Source organism: Nothoprocta perdicaria, unplaced genomic scaffold, assembly GCF_003342845.1.
Source record: "Nothoprocta perdicaria isolate Ctin4 unplaced genomic scaffold, notPer1 scaffold_60, whole genome shotgun sequence".
NCBI classification, from domain to species: Eukaryota; Metazoa; Chordata; class Aves; order Tinamiformes; family Tinamidae; genus Nothoprocta; species Nothoprocta perdicaria.
In genome coordinates, this window is record NW_020455866.1 from 2,894,865 (window position 1) to 2,915,982 (window position 21,118).

The following is a 21,118-nucleotide window of genomic DNA, read 5'->3' on the forward strand; positions in this document are numbered from 1 at the left end:
TCTAAAGCATGCTTAAGTGGTTTCATTACGTCCTGATATATTTTTCTATAACTAAATGTATAAAATATTCTGGAGTATATGGGTAAATGCAAAATAGTTAATATACTGTATGAACAATTATATCCTCAAAATAAAATTGGTCTTATTTCATAAAAGACTTAATACAATTCTTTAAGAACTGAAGTAATGCATTATTTTTCAAATCCCTTATGTAATTTTGAAATGATATCTGATTTGCAGTATTTTACAATTTCACACCTTCAGTTATGAGGCATCTTTCAGTAGCGTAGGTCTGTACCTTTTTCTGAAGCATGCTTTTGTGCCCTTTTGTTAAGAATATGGAAGGCRATCTGTGAAATCAATGTGCAGTTTTTATTTTAGTGCATATATATATGTATATACATATATATCCTGTATTGCACATTAATATGCTGTAGCTGAGCTAATATAACTTTACAGGTATAAGTGATTAATCATGTGTGATTTTTAAAAATGTTACTTAAACAGGTGAATTGGTTATGACATATAGTTGTTATCTTTGAGATTCTAATACTTTTCTTGAAGGTAAAAGACTTTTGTTAAATTGGGAAATATTAACCAACTGTTAACCAAAAAAAAAAATTGCTTTGGGAAATTTTAAAAGTTGCCATCTTAAATTACACCAAAATAGCATATTTATACTACCTGCTTGCATTGGGTACTATCCTGTAACGAATTTTAACTTAGACAGTGCCTTCAAACAAAATAAATCAGATGCAGAACTAAGACTTGTGCACATTCCTTTTGATATTTTCATAACTCTTGTAAAATATAGAAAGCCAAGCACATTGGCTTTTCTATTTGTAAGAAGGCAAAATAAATATGTTTTCTGTTGGAAGAGTTAATATGGATGGAGAAAATAGAGGAAATATTTTTCAAGATTCTGAGTCTTGCAAATTAACAAGTAAAAATGTTGCCGAAACATTGGTGGTAAAATGTAGCTGATAAGCTAAGGCACTTTTAAGCCCACCGACTGTAAATTTAAATTTACAGTTTTAAATTTAAGTAGGATATGAAACAAATCCATTTTGAAACAGAGATTATATTGAAAAATAGTGCAAATATATGTTCCTTTTGGCTCTTTCAGGTCTATTTTTCTATCATTATGTTTACTAATGCTATRTTGTAGTGGGTTACTAAGGAGCTAGTTATTTAAAAATATTAAAATGACATGTTGCATATCAGCCAGAGGAAGTGTACTTAAGATTATTTTATCTGTAGAGATTATATAAGTTAGACTTAATGAAAAATGCACTGAAACAAATGCTGGGAATTTCCTGTGTACTATCATAGTTTTAGGTTTTGTTTTTGTTTTGTTTTACTGTTCATGAAAATGTTTGTACTTTTTTATCATTGTCTTTTATGAAATATAATGTTCTAAAGATTGTGTTGYTTTGTTTATTCTGAGGTTTTCTGGAGGGCATATGTTGATTTTTGTTTTGTGTATAACCAAAGTACTCATCTTTCCTAGAGTTCAATTCCTTTAACTGACAGCAAAAGGAAGGGGAACTTGGAAAATAATTGCATAAGGTTAGGCTGTTTTTGAATCAAAGCCTTAGGTTAACTAGTGTTTTCCCTTCATTAGTATTTATATATTAGTGCTTTGCCTTTGTCTTCAACTTTTGATTTTTCTAGACTGCATGACTAWTTTTTTGCCTACTTTTCCAAGGGAGGTTTGCTGTTGAGTGTTCCAATGTCTCTTCCCTATACTTAACTTTCTTTTAGAAGTAGTTTTGCTTTGGTATGGATGAAATGCAAAGTGGAAGGATTCATCTGTATTTCTTTTGGCATTAAATAAGGATTTGATTTTCTCAAGAATCATCAGTTATCCTTTTTTATTTATTTATTTATTTATTTATTTATTTTTTATTCCAGAACTGCTTAAAACTTACAGGTGTGGAAGTATTTTAGTATTACTAAATCTAGTATTAAAATTATTTAGTATTATTAAATAATATTTAGTATTTTAGTACTTTAAAGTACCTGCAGTGCAAAAGTACTTGCAGAATGCTATGGTAATTCACAAAAAAATGCAGAATGCTATGATAATTCACAAATGAAGTATTTTTTTGTTGTATATACTTCTGTATYGGATATGGTACTCTTTGTAAGTGTTCCCACTGATGGTGTATTAAGAGGAAGAAAGGGGGGAWTTCAAAGGTGTAGCATCTTAAACGGTATTCAACCTTGCTGTCAATTGAAAACTACTTTTGCATCCATATCTTCAAATAATGACCTGGGAGATTAGATGATTTGTTACTTTGTGACACCTTAAGTAGTGATCCCAAGCTATTTTATCTCTATGGGAAACAAATTATGTTAAGTTGTGGTTTGCGTTTCCTKTACCTTTTCTTATTATAAGACACTTTTTGAATATAATCTGTTCACTTCTATGCCAGAAGGAGTGGAAATTACCAGCCTTAGGGAAGACTTTGATTTGTTCTCAGACTCTCAATGATAGAATTATAGTGTATTTGTTCCAACCCTGATCCATTTTTGCCATCTCTAAACAAGTGTTTCTCTGAATATTTTTATTCAGAAGAATAGTTGAAAGAAAGTAAAAGTGAATAAGTAACCTAATAGTTACTGCTAATGCTTTACTATGAATATTGTTCTGCAAGTGCTAATACTATTGCTACAGTCAGAAATTATTATTTATGGAAATTTAATTTACAAATCTAAAATTTCATGGTTCATATCAGTTTCTATTCCGTTGTTTCACTGCCTAATGTATAATATTATAATGTATTATACCATGGCAATGGTATAATGTCAGTTACCAGTATCATTAGCTGTGAACACCACCTGGAAAAAGAAGAAGCAAACACAGGACAAATGACAAGTTTGAAACAGTGATCTCTATTTACAGGCTTGGGTAGAACCATTGTATTCATTGAAGCTGACCTCCGTAAAACTTTGGAAATATTTCTTGCAGTGATGGAACAACCTGCCTGACATATGCTTTTTCTAGTGGCTAAATATCACCCSTTAAAAGCATATATATCTCATTTAAATGTTATTACTTACTATTTTATCAAGCACACCTACACTAAACTTTCCTTCATTGGTTCTTTATGTGCCTAACCAATATATGATGTCTATTGATGTCATTTTTAAGAAAGGAAGCGCTACACACTAGATTAAATTTACTCCACTGTGGATTGTGGACTTAAAAATTATCTTGATGTATAATCAGTTTACCTACGTACTGTAAATCTTGCACCACTCTTCTACATTATCTTACCCTCTTATATCAGTTGTAATAGGGGGCAAAACTCTCTAACATTAACCTTCATTATAGTTTAGAAAAAAAAATCGTCTTTTACTTGCTTCAGGGAGGTAAAATCAAAATTTAGCTGAGGTACTTGCTGCSTTATCTCTAAGATGATGAAGAATGGCTCTCTGAGCAGCAGTTTCAAACTGCACAACGTGCTCAATGATTGGTGCTCACTGCATAGGCCAACAAATAACCAAAATAGGACTGCTGCTGTTCTGGAAGATAGTATGGAAGGATTGATGGTGTAAACAAGAGGGAACCGCCCATAGGGGTACACAACCCTGGATCTGGTCCCAATTAATACCTGATTTGGACTTTTTTTTCAGAAAACACTTCACTTCCATTACCTTTAAAAAACTAAGTAGTAAATTCTGTATGCAGCTGTACAAGTGCTGGATCCAAAAAGGTAGGATTCTTTTCCTAAGAGACCTGAGAGAAGTCTCTCTGTTCTTCAGCTGTCTCAAAATAGTCTTGGAAATAACCACAGGCTTAAGTAGAGGAAGAAGAATGTAAAATCTTTTCATAAATAATGTATCTAARAGCTCTCTGGGAGTTCTTGAGGAAACTAATAACTAGAGTCTTTCCGGGGCATGTAATTACAGAACTTTGAAATTGTTAGAATTGTTAATAAAATATTTTAAACTGGAAACACATGCAGTTACTAATTGCGGCTTAGTTTTATAAAATATCGAGKTTTTTTGCAAGTAAAAATGTGGAAGAAAGGCCTATTCACATGGACATATTAATGGAATGGATTTAGGCCTTCTGGTAATAGGTTGCATCAAACTCAAGCTTGTATATCCCTGCTATAAATCTTTTTTCAGTTGTGAGCTTGAGGAACTCCCCATTTTTGTTGACTTGTCTGGATGATGGCAGATGAAAGCATTTTAATATTTTGATTTAAAGCCTGAGAAAAATGTACTACTTGAGCATTATTTATGATGAACTTGAATGATGATGGGTAGCTTAAATAATATGACAAATGCATTTATTCATCTGGAATGTCTTATGTCTACATTATGGATGTCTTTGTGTTTACTTCTTCCATGATCACCACTACAGGTGGCTGCCTGCTACATACTACTCTGCATGGTTTGAAGCCAAGCCAAAAACTAGTGTTAGTGTTTGTAATTCCTAGCAGAGTTAATGAAATGAATCTCCCACCTACCAGAGTGTACATAAGAGGACCTCATCCCTGCAATAAACAACGTGTAAATCCCTTGATATATTTACGATGCTTAGTAAATAGGGTCAACCTTACATAGTTTTCATCTTTAGTTGAGTACAATRATTTATTTTATCAATGTAAATTAGTTAGTTGGTCTTCCGTCCTCAATGTAGAGATGATTTTAATTTACAGATGCTAACATTGCTATCCAAGGCCGTTAGCCTTGAAACTGCAGACCTACAGTCTGAAGGTCAAGCTCTGAAACTGCAAGGCCTTGAAACTGCAACTTGTAATTCCATAACCAGTATTGAATTCTCTCTCTAGTATTTCTCTTGGTTGAAAATAATTGTTTCTTTGAAAGTTACTTAGTACTAGTATTTAGATCAGGTAGATCGTCATCAGACAACAAAGTGTCCAATGTCAGTAGGCAGAAATCACTGAAAATTTTTTCTTTAGATTTTCTGATTTTCYTTCTGACCCCCTTTTTCTTTTTTAAATAACATCCCAAGAAAGGAAAATATAAAGAGAAGAAACACTGTGTATATAGGATTATGCCAATACATTATTTAAAATTTATGATTTAATATATGAAGAGATAGAACACCTCTTTTGTCTTCCAAAATGCTGTCTAGTCAATTATGAAGGCTTTTTTTTTTTTTTTTTTATCCATAGATTTACCACTGCTAGGTAGTTGTCTATTTATCTAACAGACTTTCTCAACTAAAAACACACAAATCTTTAGTAGAGAACATTAATATTTTTATAGGCCCTGAGTATCCCTTGTTAATATTCTATTGCTTGCAAATTAATAATGCTAGAAAATTTTCAACCTGCCACTTCTTTGATTTAGAATTGTCACACTTCTTCCACATCTTATCCTAAGGTTATTTATGTTCTTTGTATTAAATTATAAGTCCATTTTTTAAGGTTCCAGTGAAGAATCAAGCTATTTAACCTAATATTTTTATATAAAGCCCCTAAACTTAGTTTTTAAGTAAACTGAACACCCACTTTATAGAAAAATATGCATGTTTCCATTGACAGATTACAGGGGAATCTATTTCCTCACCTGAGGGCTGGAGAGGGTTTGTTATTTAAGCAGTGCAACATAACAAATTTCCTCTCCTGTAAATATATGTAGTCTTCACCTTAGTTGCTCTTTTAAAAACACACTGAGAATCTTGTTGCTTCCTGCCAGTCACTGTTCTGCTATACCAGAGAGCCACTGATGTAGAATTTCTTGTGGGCATTCTGCAGGAGCATCTGAGGATGGGATACCAGTACTGAATTTCTTGCAGTGTAACAACTTTAGCTCTTATGTTTGCACAGGGACAGACTTTTTAAGAGTTATAGAAAGATAGGACTATGCAAATATCTCAGGGGTATGCAATTGTTGGCTGAATAGAGAAATCTGTAAAAGAAGGTTTATTTTTGATATCCGTTAACTGTTTTTGCAGTTCCTTTTCATATTATACTTCTTAAATAGGTAGAATTCATTTTGAATTTTGAAAATATTAACACTTGGTCATGTTGAGGCCAATTTCAAAAGAAGACACCTTCRTGGGAGTTTTGGATGGTGATTGTCAAGTTGTGTTGTGTGATTTGTTCAACACAATTGCATATTTGCTTTTTAAAGGTGTGGTCTTGTAATAAATTAAAATCCATTTTGAAAGAATAAAAATGGTCACTAACTCAAATTATCAACTAAATTCTTTAGTTTCAAACAGAGTCTGCCTGCCTCTCCTGGTGATATTGCAGTGCTCTGTAGGCAGATGCTAAAAAGTAATGCAATTCTTTGTAATTAAATTCTATTGAGTAGAAATTAAATAGAAAATGATTGAATTAAAGGATAGCTTTAAGCTTAATAAAGCAGTTTACAATGATTGTAAAGTATTATAAAGCATTTTGTTAATTTTTCAATCATATTAAAAAACACCCCACAGCAAAATGTAATTAATTCAATAGTAGATTATTTTGACTCTAACAATGGTGTCTTACAGTGGGGAAAGTCTTGGGTTTGTTTTTTGGTTGGTTGTTCTTTTTCCAATTCTTTGGCCTGACATTCCYGAACTGAATCCAGAATGTTTGCATTAAAAGGATGCTGGGAATCAGCAGAGCCCTTCAGGTAGGAAGAGAGGGAGAATTTTGGTGTTGTGAGTTAGGTAAGTGATGAGACATAATGAAGCAGTAGAGAATCTTATTCTTTTGATTGACAGAATACAGTATGTTTTCCACTGCATCACTGTGTATTACAGAAATGTAGCCTGTAGGTTTTTAGAGGTAGTGTAAGAAGGAAGGAAGATGTCAATATCTTGTGATGAGCATAGTCTCGTGTGCTATCGAAGTATTTGTGTCTTGCATGAAAATACCCTTTTCTCATTGGGATGGTTAATCTACACTTTATCTCTAGGGTAAAGTTGTAACTAAATTGCAAATATAGAAGTCAAATCATTAAAGCTAGTACCAACGTTAAAAAAAAAAATCTTATTTTGGATTTTTAGATTGTCAGTTATAGCATAGCTCTCAATTTGAGAGCCTCTGATATGGTTATGTTGCCATAGACTTACCTTAATTGCTTTGTAAACTTGCTAACTCCTCATACAGATTCTCCTAAAGCCATTTTGGTCAGACTCAGTCACTGAAAATTATGTATTTGTAGGAGRCAAAAATATGAAAAGACTTTCTTCAAATGCGTGATTACTGTAGTTTTACTCTCAAAATGCTTATCACAAACTGGTTAGCAAGTTGAATGGGTACTTTGACCTTCTGACATCTAATTCTTTATAAGAAAAGGTGAAAAAAAAGAAAAGAACTTTTGGGAAGTTGCTAATTGAGGGTGATTTAATAATAATGAAGATTGACCTCCATTTAATCAGTGCAAAATGAATCATCATGCAAATGGTAAAAACTTAGTAGCCTCTGCTACATCCCTTGCTACAGCCTATGATGTACTGAATACTCTGTCAGAAAATCTGTCCTGCATCATACAGATATATGTGTGTAACTATACAACCTGTATGCCCTGATTCTTCATGATTTCTTTCTAGAATTCATAGCGTTGTTGCTCAAGTTTAATTTGAATGCATTGACAGTGAGGTGTCTATTGCCACCAATTATTTTCCTTGCTTTTCGACCCCAAGAGTTCAATGAAGGTTGTCTACTTCCTCACAAAGACTGGTCAAGTACTTCCTTTCCCAAACATCAGAACTTAAGAGAAGGAGAGGCTAGCGAGARAGAGGGATGAATCTGTTCTAAGAGATTTTTAGACTTAAAGAGTGAAGGTCTTCCTTTGTCTGAAATAAATGAGCATTCTGTAAGTGTGGAAGAATAAGGGGATTCTAGCTTTGACTCCATTCTTTGCTTTCATCAGTGAGTGTTGAGATTCTTTCTCACTTTCATGAGGCAGAAAAATAACAAGAGAAGACTAAAAAAGAGAAGGAACTATGCAGGACTAAATCTTCAGCTAGGGTAGTGAAAACCAATATGGAAAGAACTGCTGGGTAACCACAAAGAATTCTAGATGGTGTGACCATGCCAGAACTACCTTGAAATCCCTCATGAAAGGGGTTTGTTCATTGTGTTTTGGGGATTGTGCTTGCCTTTCAACAGACCCAAGACTTGTGTTGTGAATATTTTTTTTTTCCCTTTTTGCCTTGCACCCTTTTCCATGTGTTTACTGAGTCTGTGCTAGATAAGAACCTCTTACCTAAGCAGAACCCCTCCTGTTAATGGCTAGAGGAGAAGAAAAAAGAGCAAGACAGAGCAGCAGGAGAGAACTACAGTCAACACATACTGCTATATCAAAATAACTGCAATAAAATGGAATGATTATTTGCACTAAATACAGTAATTAAAAACAAAATGAAAAAGCCAAGGCTACCTAAGTATTGAAGGACCTCAATGTTAAAACACCAGTGGTGCAGTGTCAGAGAAAAATGGACAGCAAAGAAGACACACCCCYTCTCCTCTGTGCTCACAAAAAAATGCTCACAGAAAGACAAAATTGTTCTATGAATGGGAAGGCTCAATGACAGCAAATGAAAACTGATAGCATAAGTGATTTTATATCAAGGCCTTTAAACTGAAACTGCTTATCAAAAAGCCTATATGACTTTCGACATGTTTATTCTTACTATTTAGTCAGTAAACACTAAGAAAATAAGTAACCTATACAAACATGAACCTTGTCTGTGAAAATGTCTGCTGTATCATTGCTTGTGAGTAGTGTGAATACTACCTAACTCAACTTCAGGGATCTGCTTTTCAGAAAGCAAAATCTACTCTGTTTAATTTTTCTCCTTTTTTAGAATTATGTTCCATAGCTCTCATAATTTTGAGAAATAGAATTTTTTTCTCATATAGGAAATTTCATTGAAATGAGGATTTCTGTGTGGCTATAGCATTTTATCAGGAGATTTCTCCCATGTCTGTAAAGGCTTATGTTTTGGGGGGTTATTTCCCCTCTCTTCTTTGCAAAAAGTAAGTCCAAARTGAGTCTGATCTATTTAGTTATCATATGCATGTCCATTATCTTATGCATAGGCTTTTCTAGAGCATATTTTAACACTATTTTAAGTCCTCTTGCTTTAGTTGTGCCTTAGGTCATGAAACTATAGTGAATCTCAACATGTGCAACCATAAATCCACCCTCACTAGAAGTATCTGTTTCATTTTATGAACATATTTATSTCCTATTTAGGGGACTGGATATGGCCCTAGTATAGAAAACCTGCTCTTTTAAATTTTGGAATTATAAGGATCMCACTAAAGCTGCATGCTTCAAAATATTTCCAAAATAGCCTTTGCATTGTTTAAAAGAGCGGTGTAACTGTGTTAGGGTCCAGAAATCATAGAGGAAGGTAATCAAATGAAGATTTGTTAAAGCCAAACTTCTGTAATGTATGCATAATAATAAGCTGAGGTGTAGTCATCTCAGCAGACTCTCTGTGTAAAGAGAAGAGTTCCAAGGTCAGTAGCAAGTGAGTCCTGACTGCTTATAAAAAGCATTAATTCATTCACACTCTGCAGTTTCTGTAATCCTGTTAAACGACAGTCCTTTTACTATAGGATATTTTAAATGCAGTCTACAGAAGTCACTACCAAAGACCTGAAACTGACCAGTTTATCAGAAAAGTTATTTGGATCATAGTCGCTCTATAGCTTTCCTGTTTCTGAAATTATGAAGAGAATAGTATGGTGATAGCTCTTTTTAGATAGTTTTTTAGTAAAAATTTGAGTTTTGATTACCTAGAAATTCAATTTGAATGCACATGAATACTGTAGCCAACTAGGTTGAAGATAAATATTGTTAAAATTGTTTTAACTGAAATACTTCAGAACTCCCTAGACTCCATAGGCAGCAGCCTTTCTGTTTGGAGCTGAAAAAGTGCTGAGATTTGTCTGAAATTTTAAGTGAAGTGACACAGATTTCAACTGTCAGCWCTACGGAGATAGATACTTAAGCAGTCCTTTCCATTGCTTATTCTGCTGCTAAGTATTCAGAATTCTTCGTGTTAACCCTGTGATCTATTCAGTAATGAGACTATCTCTTTTGTATGTAAACGATGAATAGCATGTGTTACTCCTTATTTTAAGCCAATATGTTTGGTAACATATTTAAGAGAGCATAATCTTCTCATCTTGAGTCAGTGCACTGGATCAGTTCTTAAAGTTGAGGAGGAAGTCAGCACAGCTAAATAGGGTATTAATTTGCTTCCACATTCCATGGCTTTCRCATGTCCTGTTCATTGACCACAAACCATGACTTCTAGAATATAATCAAATTTCATTAATAAAATCAAAACTATTTTAAAGAAGAAATGTTTTATTGACTTGTCTGAATTTCTGCCAGGTTACAAAATGATAAAAACTAATGTAGCAATAAGATAGGCCATTAGCAATAGGAAAAAAAAAAAAATCCAAACTCCTAAAAGCTTATAATAGTTCTAGCAAAGGAGGATGTTTTTGTAATGACAGTGCATGTTTATTCTTGGGGATCACTGACAACAGCAGTGGTTGAATACGAGAAAGGACTGAGAAGAGCAGCAATGGTGTAATGGCGGTGACCGGAATCATTAGCAGTGAACACCACCTGGAACAGAGAAAACTTACAATCAATAACATATATATGATCAAAACTACCYTAACAGTCAGATTTAGGAGGCTGGCTGGTGATGGGGCAGTTCCTATTGAAGAAAAAGTAGCAGCTGGACTTGCTAGAACAGGGAAAGACTCAGGCCATCCTGAGGGATACTGATGGAATTCAAAATGGCACATCTCAAACTCAAGAACATAAGACACCCAGTTTCAAGAAAAGTACCTTCATATGGATTGCGATCCAACCCGGTTGTCTTTATCTAATACTTGAGTTGTTCTCTATACCATGACATGCTTTCTGCAAGRGGACTGTGTGCCTTCCCACATCCCAGTGTTGCTAAAGTCCAAACTGATGGAGACAGAATTGTAGCCTTGAGTTGCTTTTTAAATAGACAGTTGATGAACTTTGCACTCATTCTGGGCTTGGACACTGACCCCCTAGGTTATTACGTCAAAGGAAGGCATCATAAACTGCCTAACTGGAATAGTTAGAGCTCAAGGAAGCTCTTTTAAGTGCCTTTTCAGGTAAAGCCTTAACCTCAGCATCTTTCTGACATCCAAATGGTTAGGGGATGTTTCTGAGAGWTGTTTATTAGACATAAATGACCTTAGTTTTACCTCAGACTTTTTTTGATCTGGGACACGGGCATTTTTTTAGTCTTTAAAGAGCCTCACAAGGTAGCAATTTAGAATGTTTTGCAACTTATTCTCTAGTGTTTCCAGATCACTGAATAGAGTATTTGGGGAAATTTAATTTAATGGTATAGTAAGCCATGAGAATGTAAACAAAATTTTTGAAAGTAAATATGTAAACTATGTAAATATTACAGAATGGGATACATAATAAATAACTGTTGGGCTAAAATTTTTTTTTTAAAAAAAAAAAGGCGTAAGATACAATTATATTGAAGGTCACCTTAGAAAATCCGTGTATCACTGAAGCTACTAGCCTGTTTTTCTTTTCACATTTTAGATATTTATATTTTAATGTATCTTTTTCTGTTTCATATTTCAGGCCTGATCATTGTTAAAAATGCACATAAAAAAGTTTTCTCTTCCAAGTATATACTATATTAGAAYGAGTTAATCATTTCAGATGAGGGAAATGAGTGAAATTCCCCTCATCTGAGTTCTTTTTCTATAAGATGAGAGTTTCCAAATCTCTATATTCTTTCAGCAAATATAAAAACTATCTTTTTTTTTTTTTTTAAGATTGCATGCTGTTGAATAATGTGCCTCTTGGATGCAAGGTCTGCTGGTGTAAAGTTGCACGGGACTACTTTGAAAGAGCTAAATCAGTTTGTGTTTGCACAGAAAGATGGCTACTTTGTCTTAGCTGAATATGAACTGTCTTTATTCACACAGTCATATTTCCTAGTCAGTTATTTCCCTGAATAATACTGGTCCTTCAGTATTAAAGGGCTGTATTTATTCTTTCAGCTAATGCCGCTACACAATATAGAGGTTGTATAGTACCTCACATCTCACAAATACTCACATCAGCATATTCGTGGAATGGAGAAAGGCCAAGTCCCTTCCAGTAAGAGCTGGTGTCAAACTCAATCCTGTATAGTCCTTCTACAAAGTCTTCTTCTGTTGTGAGCTCATGGATCTCCCCATATTCTGTGGTCTTCCTGTAATGATAAAATCTCTCTCTAAATATTTTGTATTGTCATTTAGAGTCATAACAAAAACAAGAACGTTAATGTTAGCAGCAGCCAAATTTTCAATGAATCATATACAATTCTATACTGAATTCTGTATCTAATCATCCAGACTAAATAACATCTGTGTAGTGTACGGATCCATATTGCAGAGAATGTCCTTGCTACCAACTCATCCATATATATCACAAATCAAAGCTGTCTGTCTGTTTTTTGGTCATTGCTGTTGCTATAGTTAGCTTCTGTTTTAATTTTATATCTAACTTGTACCAAGTGCTTTCTTGAGCCAAATGTTTAGTGGTGTAGGAAAAGGATGGTCATGATGAAAAACTGCATGCCAAATTCCAAATTATGATTAAAGAGAAAATTGAAATGTTAGTGGGAAATGATTTTATCCACTAAGTATTAGTGTCAAGGACTGAAGGTTTTATATTTGGATACAAATGCATTTCTATGTGGCCCTGAATGATAGCATCTGGAACCGTGRTTTAGTATCATGGGATTTTATTACTTCCGAACTAAAATGCCTTGGTCAAAGAACAGGGACCTTTTTCTGTGAAATGCCATGTGAATGAGGAATGGGAATTCCCAGCTGAGAGAGCTTATGGACTCAGCTTGTAACAAAAAACTATGAATGAATGAAATTCAGAAGCAAGAGGAAAATAAAGCTGCATTGCTCCTTATTTGTTTAAAAAAGAGCTAGATTTGCATGACAGCTGTTTAAATATTTACCTATTCATTTCTTAAACCATTCCTTCTSCTCTTCGTGTTTGTTGTATTTCTGAAATTTCTTATCAACTCTTATATAGTCTTATGTTTTTTTTTTCCCTCTGAAAGTTTTCATGGAGTATTTCCACTCCATATAACTGCCTAATGTACCTGAAGGAATGAATGAAGAAAACCATAGCTTGAAGAATTTATAGGGCTTGCTACTCCTAAGGCAAACAAGTGAAAAACAACAGAGTGTGAGAAGGGAGAGACAGAGGGGACAACAAAACAAGGTGCTGCTTGTCAGAGAGATAATCAATTGTGCTATTGTAACATCTGTTTTCTTTCCCAACCTCCTCCCTCTTTGTCATGTTTGGCTATCTTTGGTTAATTGTTATGGAAGATGGAAATTCTGAATGATGGAGCCTTACTTAAAATAATTTAAAAAAWGATAGTGGTAGTTCTCTTGTTTTCTTGCATCTGTGCTGTAGCCCTTTGAAGTCTGACAGATGTCTCATTGGTCCAGCATAAGTGAAATCAGTGTTATCCAGAGTGGACARACCTATGAGGAGTCTAAGCCATGTTTGAAAAAATGACTCATGGGCCGTTTGTTTTATTTTGTTTTAAATAGTACTTCTTGTCATAACTTTTATTATCTTAAAGGCTGAAGTAATCGTTGGTGAGTGATCACTTATCTTTGAAATTGTGAAACAGAATTGTTTGGATTTGACAGAAGTGGTTAGAGTACAAGTTAGCATTTCACATGTAACCGATTACAGATTGAATAGTTTAGACACAAACTAATTAAAAGAGGGAAAAAAGAAATCATCCAAAATCTTTGTTCTGGTAAGCAAATGATCTTCAATTTAAGAAAACTGAGAATACATCCTGAATGACTATCTCAATGTCGCAGGTGTTAACAACCCAGAACAGATGGGCAACTGGAAGAAGAGCTAAAACTGAGAGTTCCTTCTTGCCCTGTAGTCATAGATAGAGGCACTTTCTTAATTTTAGTTACTAAGTAATATCCATTCAGTGTTAGTGGTCTTATAGGTGCATCCTCCAGAATTACTGCAGTGTTGACAGCCAAAAGGATAAAGTGATTTGCAGCCTTGACAAAAACAATACAAGAGAGAGCATTTCCTATATCAGGCCTTGGTGGCAAAGTGATATGAGTGATCCCTTTGGAGGATCAGTTGTGTATTTCTGTGTGAGTAGAAGAATAAAGTAAGTATGGCTATGCATCCTTAATAGGTGGTGAATCATCAACATCCGCTGTTGATAGACATATGTAGACGTGCATCCAAATTAACAGATAAGTTTAAAAGACTCTGTTTTTCCAGCAGAGAATTTACAGAGTTCTACTTAAGATATTGTGTCTGCAGCCTAAATCTCAATCTGCTGTCACCTTTTCCTGATGCTGTTTTTCCACTGTGTCTAGACTTGAACTTTGTGACCAAGTTAAATCTGTACTAGTTTGTGCAATGACACATTTGTGATCTATTGAGAAATACACTGTGTGGTCTATCTTGTAATGATCTATGTTTTCAGATATAAGCAGACTGCTGGGGAAATATCTATAAAACAAGAATTACTGTCTAAAATGTTCCAAAAAAAAATTTAAAGGAGGGGTGGGGAGGAACCACTCCAAGTGCTTTTTTTTTTTTTTTTTTTTTCTTTTTGATAATTCAAAATCTAGATCACATCTCTGCTTTCTGAATGTAATTCTTGAACTATAGGGTGAGATCTAGATTTCCAAAGACATAAGAAAAGTGAGAAAATCAAAACTAGTCATGGGAAGAATTATTATAGCATCCAAATCATACTCTTCTCGGGTCTCTGAATTCTAAAACCCTCCTAAATGTCTCTCCTGGAGTTAACTTTTGTGGTATATTTTTCGATGAACTAATTTTGAATAAGCCTCTAATAATATCAGCTATTGYTATTCTAGCTTTCTCACTGCCTTTTAAATACTATTATTCCAAATTTAATAGTTGCTAGTTGCACTTGCTTARTTCCCTAAAATGGGTTAGGAAAGTAAAAACAAACAAGTTAGAAATAACAGATCAAAAGATACTTGTGCAAAACAGCATACTTTTCATATTTTATATTCTGCTAAGTATCCTTCATGTATCTTCCAAATATCTTTAGGCTATGAATATGAACCCTGGCAACAATAGTTACAACCATTTTTCCTTGATTGCATTCATATTTTCAGCTTTATCACGAACAAACTCTGATTTTCTCAGAAAATAGAAAATTGCGACTACTTTTGCAGACCCAGTTCAAAAAAATGTAATCTGCTAAAGTCAACATCATCTCTAAAAGCAGCCTGAGTTAAATTGCAAGTCAAGGGAAAGATCAAAACCTTCACCTGAAGTAGGAATAGGGTTTTAATGTGTCTGAAGTGCTTAAAGTTTCTCCTTTGCCTTAATGACAATTAGTTTTGAAGAAGTGATTTGATTTTCTTAGGGAGTGTATGGACTAAAACATATACAATATTTGGGTGAGTCCTGGCTGGTATTGTAGAATTTGGCTTTCTTTGCTTATTAAGAACAACACTGCAGAGTAAACAGAGAAAAAAAAAATTGTTCTGCTGAAAAAAAAAGGGCTTTTGACACGGGTGTCTCATCTATCTTATTCCTCTTAATTTTTTTTTTTTATATTACATATTTGTTCAAGACCACAGTGCTCAGATGAAACATTTGAAATCTAGATTTCCTGATAATGGTGGAGATGTTCACTAAACACACGATCATAGTTTGTTTTTTCTTTCCTTGTAAGCAACCTGCCATTCTTATGGGGTTTAAAATACGTAGATTTATTGTGAGAGTCATATTTTACTAGATTAATGCTCAGTATTTAGGAATGGAAGGTACTAGTTTCTCCTCAGACCTTCTAAGCTCTTCTGTTTCTTTGTAATGGGATAAGATTTTATTTATTTAAAATAAGTAAAATAAAAAAAATCTCCCTCCAGATGGAGACACAGGTATCTCCATCCTTGTAGTCTTCTGTTTCTTTCTTCAGTTTTTATGTACATCATGCAGTTGAATTCTCTGATGGCTCATATCCTTGCTTGCACTTTTTCATTCTGTGGTTGATTATGTTGCTTTTACTACAGATTTCACTTGACTTATTTAAAAATCAAATTAARTGAGATGTTAAAATGAAGTTTAAATACCTGAACTATAGTGCACATGTATGCTTTAGTAAACCATAGCCCTCTGTTCTCTGTACTGTTTCTCCAACCTTAAGATAATAGTATAGATAATAGTATTTGCTTGTCTCTCCATGATGTTTTGAGAATATTTTGTAAAATACTAAGCCCTCATATTGGAAAAAACAAAGCCACGGAAGTCTACAGAAAAGATGACAAGCAAACGGTTACATGTTTCTGTGTTGTATTACACTGTTTTTTTWAAATGTTCTAGTTAAGACCTAGTTAAGTTCTAGTTAATTTCTCCAGCTAGCATGTTTGTTGCACTGAAGAAGGCTGATGCACTTCTCACAAGCATGGGTAGAGACAAAGGTTACAGAGAGGATTTTGTGTATTACTGCTGTCAATAAAGCTCTCTTTTAAGTAAATTTTTTTTTTTTTTTTTTTTTTTTTTTTTTTTTTTGGTAGAAAGGGAAGAGAGTATTGAAGCCAGGAGAGAAATATTTACATATTAAACCTATTACCTTTCAAAGAAAGATAAACATTTCAGAGTGATTTCACAATTAGTATTTGTTTCAGTCCTGGGCATGTTCCATGTATTGGTTTTAGACCAGAATTAATGTGCTTTTAACCATGATAGCAACGCCTGCTAGAAAATGCGTTGTTTTTCTGATCACAGCTTCATTCCCCTTATTTCTCACTTGTTTGTCCAAGGCACCTGAAAATGAGTCCATAACACCATGTAACTTACCCAACAGCAAACTCCTGCCAGCTTCCATCTGCAGCCTTCTTATACACCTTAACAGCTACGCTGGCTGCAGGACTTCCTCTGACTGCATCCAGCACTTTCACCATCAGAGGGCATTTGGAATCAACAGAACCATGGGAGACCTGGGGGAAGTCAGGAGACATTGTATAGGAGCTGTTTACCAGCCACTGCAAAAACTTTTGCAGAGAAGATGAATTTTTATTGCATAATTAATAGTGGCTTAAAAGCAAGTTATTGGGCAAACACTATTTAAAGCTAGTTCTATTCTAGTGTTGTCAAAACATCTATTCTTTGCAGCAGAGTATCTTCGATCTCTTTATGAATTAGGTTGTTATACACATATATACACATATTATTGCATATTATATAAAAAACATTGATATGACATTTTTATTGCTATATGCACCATTCCTAKCACTTATCTGTAAGGGTATCTGTAAGACATCTGTAAAACATGATAAATATTTCAAGTTGTATATGTCCTTGGAGAAATATTGCAAGGCATATGCTGTTGTCTTGTATGTGATGTCTTAAAAACGTAGTAAATCATTATAAATGCAGGCAGAGAATCTTAGGCAACTGACAGAAAATACCTAAGATGTCCCTAGGGCTGAAAGAATATTGCTTCCTAAATTCTGTTGTGTTATAATGAATTCTTAGTCATACTTCAAAAATATCTATTTATTTCTTTAGAGATAACAAAAGATATTTGGTGAACAAGGTGAAGCTACCATTATATTAATGGTGGCATGTGAGTCACAAAGTGACAGAAATAAAAAGAAATAAAGGCTACAGCTCCTAGATCAAGGAYTCTTTCATAATATACTAAAATAGATGACTCATGGCAGAAGAAAAAATTTAAGGACTTTGAAGAAACTTCTAGAAAAAAAATCATAGTAAAATAACATTCAAAAAAAGTTGATGGCTGAAGAATTACAGAGATGGAGAAGCTGCTAGTCATGTAGAAAATTTAGATTAATGTTCTTGCAATCATTGAGTTTGAATAAAAAGACTCACCAGTGGTGCAGCTTCRGAGAGAAATACCAGTCCAGCTAAGAAAACAAAGAATGTGGAATGAAAAGCCATTCTGCTTGCTGTTAGTGATTCTTGGTGCCAGTAGCTATGAGCTGATGAGATTTGGGATTTTATACCCAATCCTACAACAAAACAGGCTGCTTATTGGGTGCCCATCTGACTCCAAATCTGCTGATTCTGATTATTTGCTTAGTAAACAGTCCAATCCTAGACTCCGTCCATGCATAGCATTTCCATTGCAATCAATGGAAGTTTTGCCTGCAGAACTGCAGGATCAGTAAGCAAAGAGAATAAGTAATGGACACAAACATGACCCTTGCCTAGGGAGATTAGACTCGTAGAATGCCCTCCACAAAATAATGTAAATGACCTTTGTTTGCCCACAAGTCTATCCGATTCAAGATTTAACTTCCCTTGTCCTCAGATTGTATGTGATAACACCACAGATATTCAGTGCACCTATTCCATGTATGTTTCTGATGTATTTAATGATTTCTGAAGACAAATTTCCTAGGGTAGAAGTAGCCTCACTATTGAAAGTTACATTTGTTCACTGTTTGGCTCAAGCAGTGGTAACAGGCCCTGGTGGGAGACAGATTCCCATATCTGTCCCTGCTTGCTTATAAAGAGTAATGCTGCTTTTTCACCCAATTAAACCTAATTTAGATAGAATCTGATACCATGCTACTTATCAAAAGTAATAGTAGGGAAAGGCTATTCCTGAAGTCAGCAGGAAAACTTCTGATAGCTTCCCAATTGATCAGTCGCACTTGTGGTATTTTCACATAAATAGCAGTTGAGGCCTTGACGCTTTYTCATAGTTACTAGGAAGAGACAACAGACAGATCTGTCCTCTCTGGAAGGCAGAAGTGCAAAGAAAGTGAAGTGAGTCATCTCCGTCGCTCCATGGACTCCAGAGGGAGCCAAGGCAACTAGCATATGCTAGTAGCTTAAATTAGCATCCAGTTAATGCTGTAATCGTCAGACTTACGGTATTAGTTGAGTTATGCTTTGCTTTGAAATGAACATTTAAACAAAAGTAGTTTCAGGTATGAAGTCAGTCCCAGCCTAGATTGAAAGGGAGAAGGTATGAGTGGGAGTGTAGGCACTCAGGTGAAGCTGAGTTTCTCCAGTTGCATCACATAAAGATTGTACATACTGTGCTAGCTGGAAGAAACACCCTGTTTGGCTTTTCCTTCTCTGCATGTCCTTCCTGCAAAACAACACCAGGTCTATATATTTTTTTTTAGGAGGTAGTGTGCTTAGCTTTTACTTGATTTTTTTGATACAGCATTCTAATGAAAAGCAATTCTGGCTCTAGCTTGAAGATTATGGTGAAGATCTGAAAAAGAAGTTAYGGAGTGAATAGTTATCCCCAGTGCCCTTCATACCTTCAGACTACTTTATGTAGTCACTTCTCTTTAGGTGGAGTGGCTTAAAGAAAAAATTTATATTACAGTAATCTCCTGAGCCGGAATCAAAGTGCCCTTTGTACTTAAACCAGAGTAGACTAATAACTAGGTAGTGTTCTCATTTTGMATGCCTGTGAGAGTCAGCAATAAGTCCAGCAGTGACAAATCATGTGGAGATCTAGTGCTTGTGGTATGCATTCAGATCCTGTAAGAGAAAATACTGCCCTTAGATCTATTCGTTGACACTCTGCTTCACTGTTTTCCTCTMATTGTTTGTAAATCTCTCTCTGAAGCAGTAAAGCTTTGTATGTCAGAAAGAGAAGTGATCTGCATGCTTGTACAAGTGGATGGTCCTCTTACTCATCACTTGCTGCCAACTTTTAGTCAATGAAATAATGCTAAGGAGCTAATAAAATTACCACTTCCTTCAACCGAAATTGCTCTGTAATGGGAGTGTGATTTCACTATATATATATATATATATATATATATATATATATATATATATTTCTTAGGTTTTCCTGTAAATTTCTGAAAAAAAAGAAATCCGGTATATGAGGATAGTGTATTTCAATAGTCTATAGGTTTTGTTGGGTTTTTTTTGTTTGTTTTGTTTTGTGTTTTGAAGCACTGATCTTTTGGTAGCTGTTTTTGCTGTTGTTTCAAAATGGACAAGGAGCATGGGAAGTCACACAAACATTTTTTTCTCCTCCTTGATTTACTGTTTTTTGGTCTCTTCCCCATGCCACACAATCTAGGTGGGGTTATTCTGCCTATTAACAGGGTTACCTCTCTAAGGAGTAATTAGACTCTTATTAGGGAAGCCCCATTTGTACATTTTTCAGAAAACTACGTTATTGCTGCAAGCTCCAAGCGGAATCAGTAGGAATGTAAAAGGTCTCTCTCATCTAAGATTTCTCTGATCTAGAAAGTCATAGAACAGACGGATTTTATTTTTTTACAAAATTCTATTTAAATTTCATCTTAATTTTAAATTACTATAAATTTATCATTTGTAAAACTGATGATAGTTAGACCTTACTCCTTCCATTGCCAGTTTGAACTGTTTAGGATAAATAATGCAAATACACTTTCGGTAAAATATGTGAGAGGGTTCAGGAATTTGGAATATCTGATCAGGGAGAAAGGTGAGTATTAGATGGATAAAATGGCATGTGTTTGGATTTAGATGACACTGAAGAGAAAGTAGATGGTCCTCATCCTTCTTGGCTGACTTTTAAGTGGAGAAAGATGCAATGATTCTAGAAGGACATGGCTGCAAAGTTGTCATCATCCTGATTACATTTGCTTGTAACAGATGAATTTTTGACTATAGCATCTAACTTTTTTAAACTTTTGAGGAGTGTCCCAGCCTCCGTAAATGAAATAATAATGTCTTTAAGGAAAATCAGAGCATGTGACCAAGGTGGAGGTGAGGTGAAGGAAAAAAAGGGAGAAGACACTAACTGCCAGCAACCAGTGATAGGTTATTGATAGTTCTCTGTCTGTTGTTGTCCCTGTCTTTCAGTGTATTGGGAATCCAAGGCTTGTAACCTCAGTAATTGATTTCCCAGACATGAGTGAAGAAAAAAAAAAAATGTGAAATGAAAAGAGTCTAAAAATCACAAGGGAAAAATTGAGTGGGAAATCCTTGGTCTACTGAAGGAACAGAAAATCTTCCATGAAGAGCGTTCCTTCMTGCATTAATGGAAGTGATGGAGGTGAGCCTCACCTCCATCCCTGGGAAAGTGATGGAGCAGCTCATCCTGGCTGCTCTCTCCAGACACATGGAG

The 21,118-nt window shown here is 34.7% G+C and overlaps 1 protein-coding gene across 1 annotated transcript; it reads right to left on the minus strand.

Annotated features, from left to right (window-relative positions):
* Nucleotides 1–10,338: 10,338 nt before the first annotated feature.
* On the minus strand, nt 10,339–18,070 carry TTR (transthyretin). The gene is made up of 4 exons (XM_026049657.1): nt 17,896–18,070; nt 16,861–17,000; nt 12,079–12,214; nt 10,339–10,575 (listed from the first exon to the last, which is right to left on the minus strand). The coding sequence occupies exons 1-4, from the start codon at nt 17,962–17,964 to the stop codon at nt 10,468–10,470; spliced, it is 453 nt and encodes a 150-aa protein (XP_025905442.1). The 5' UTR covers nt 17,965–18,070; the 3' UTR covers nt 10,339–10,467.
* Between the last annotated feature and the right edge of the window lie 3,048 nt (nt 18,071–21,118).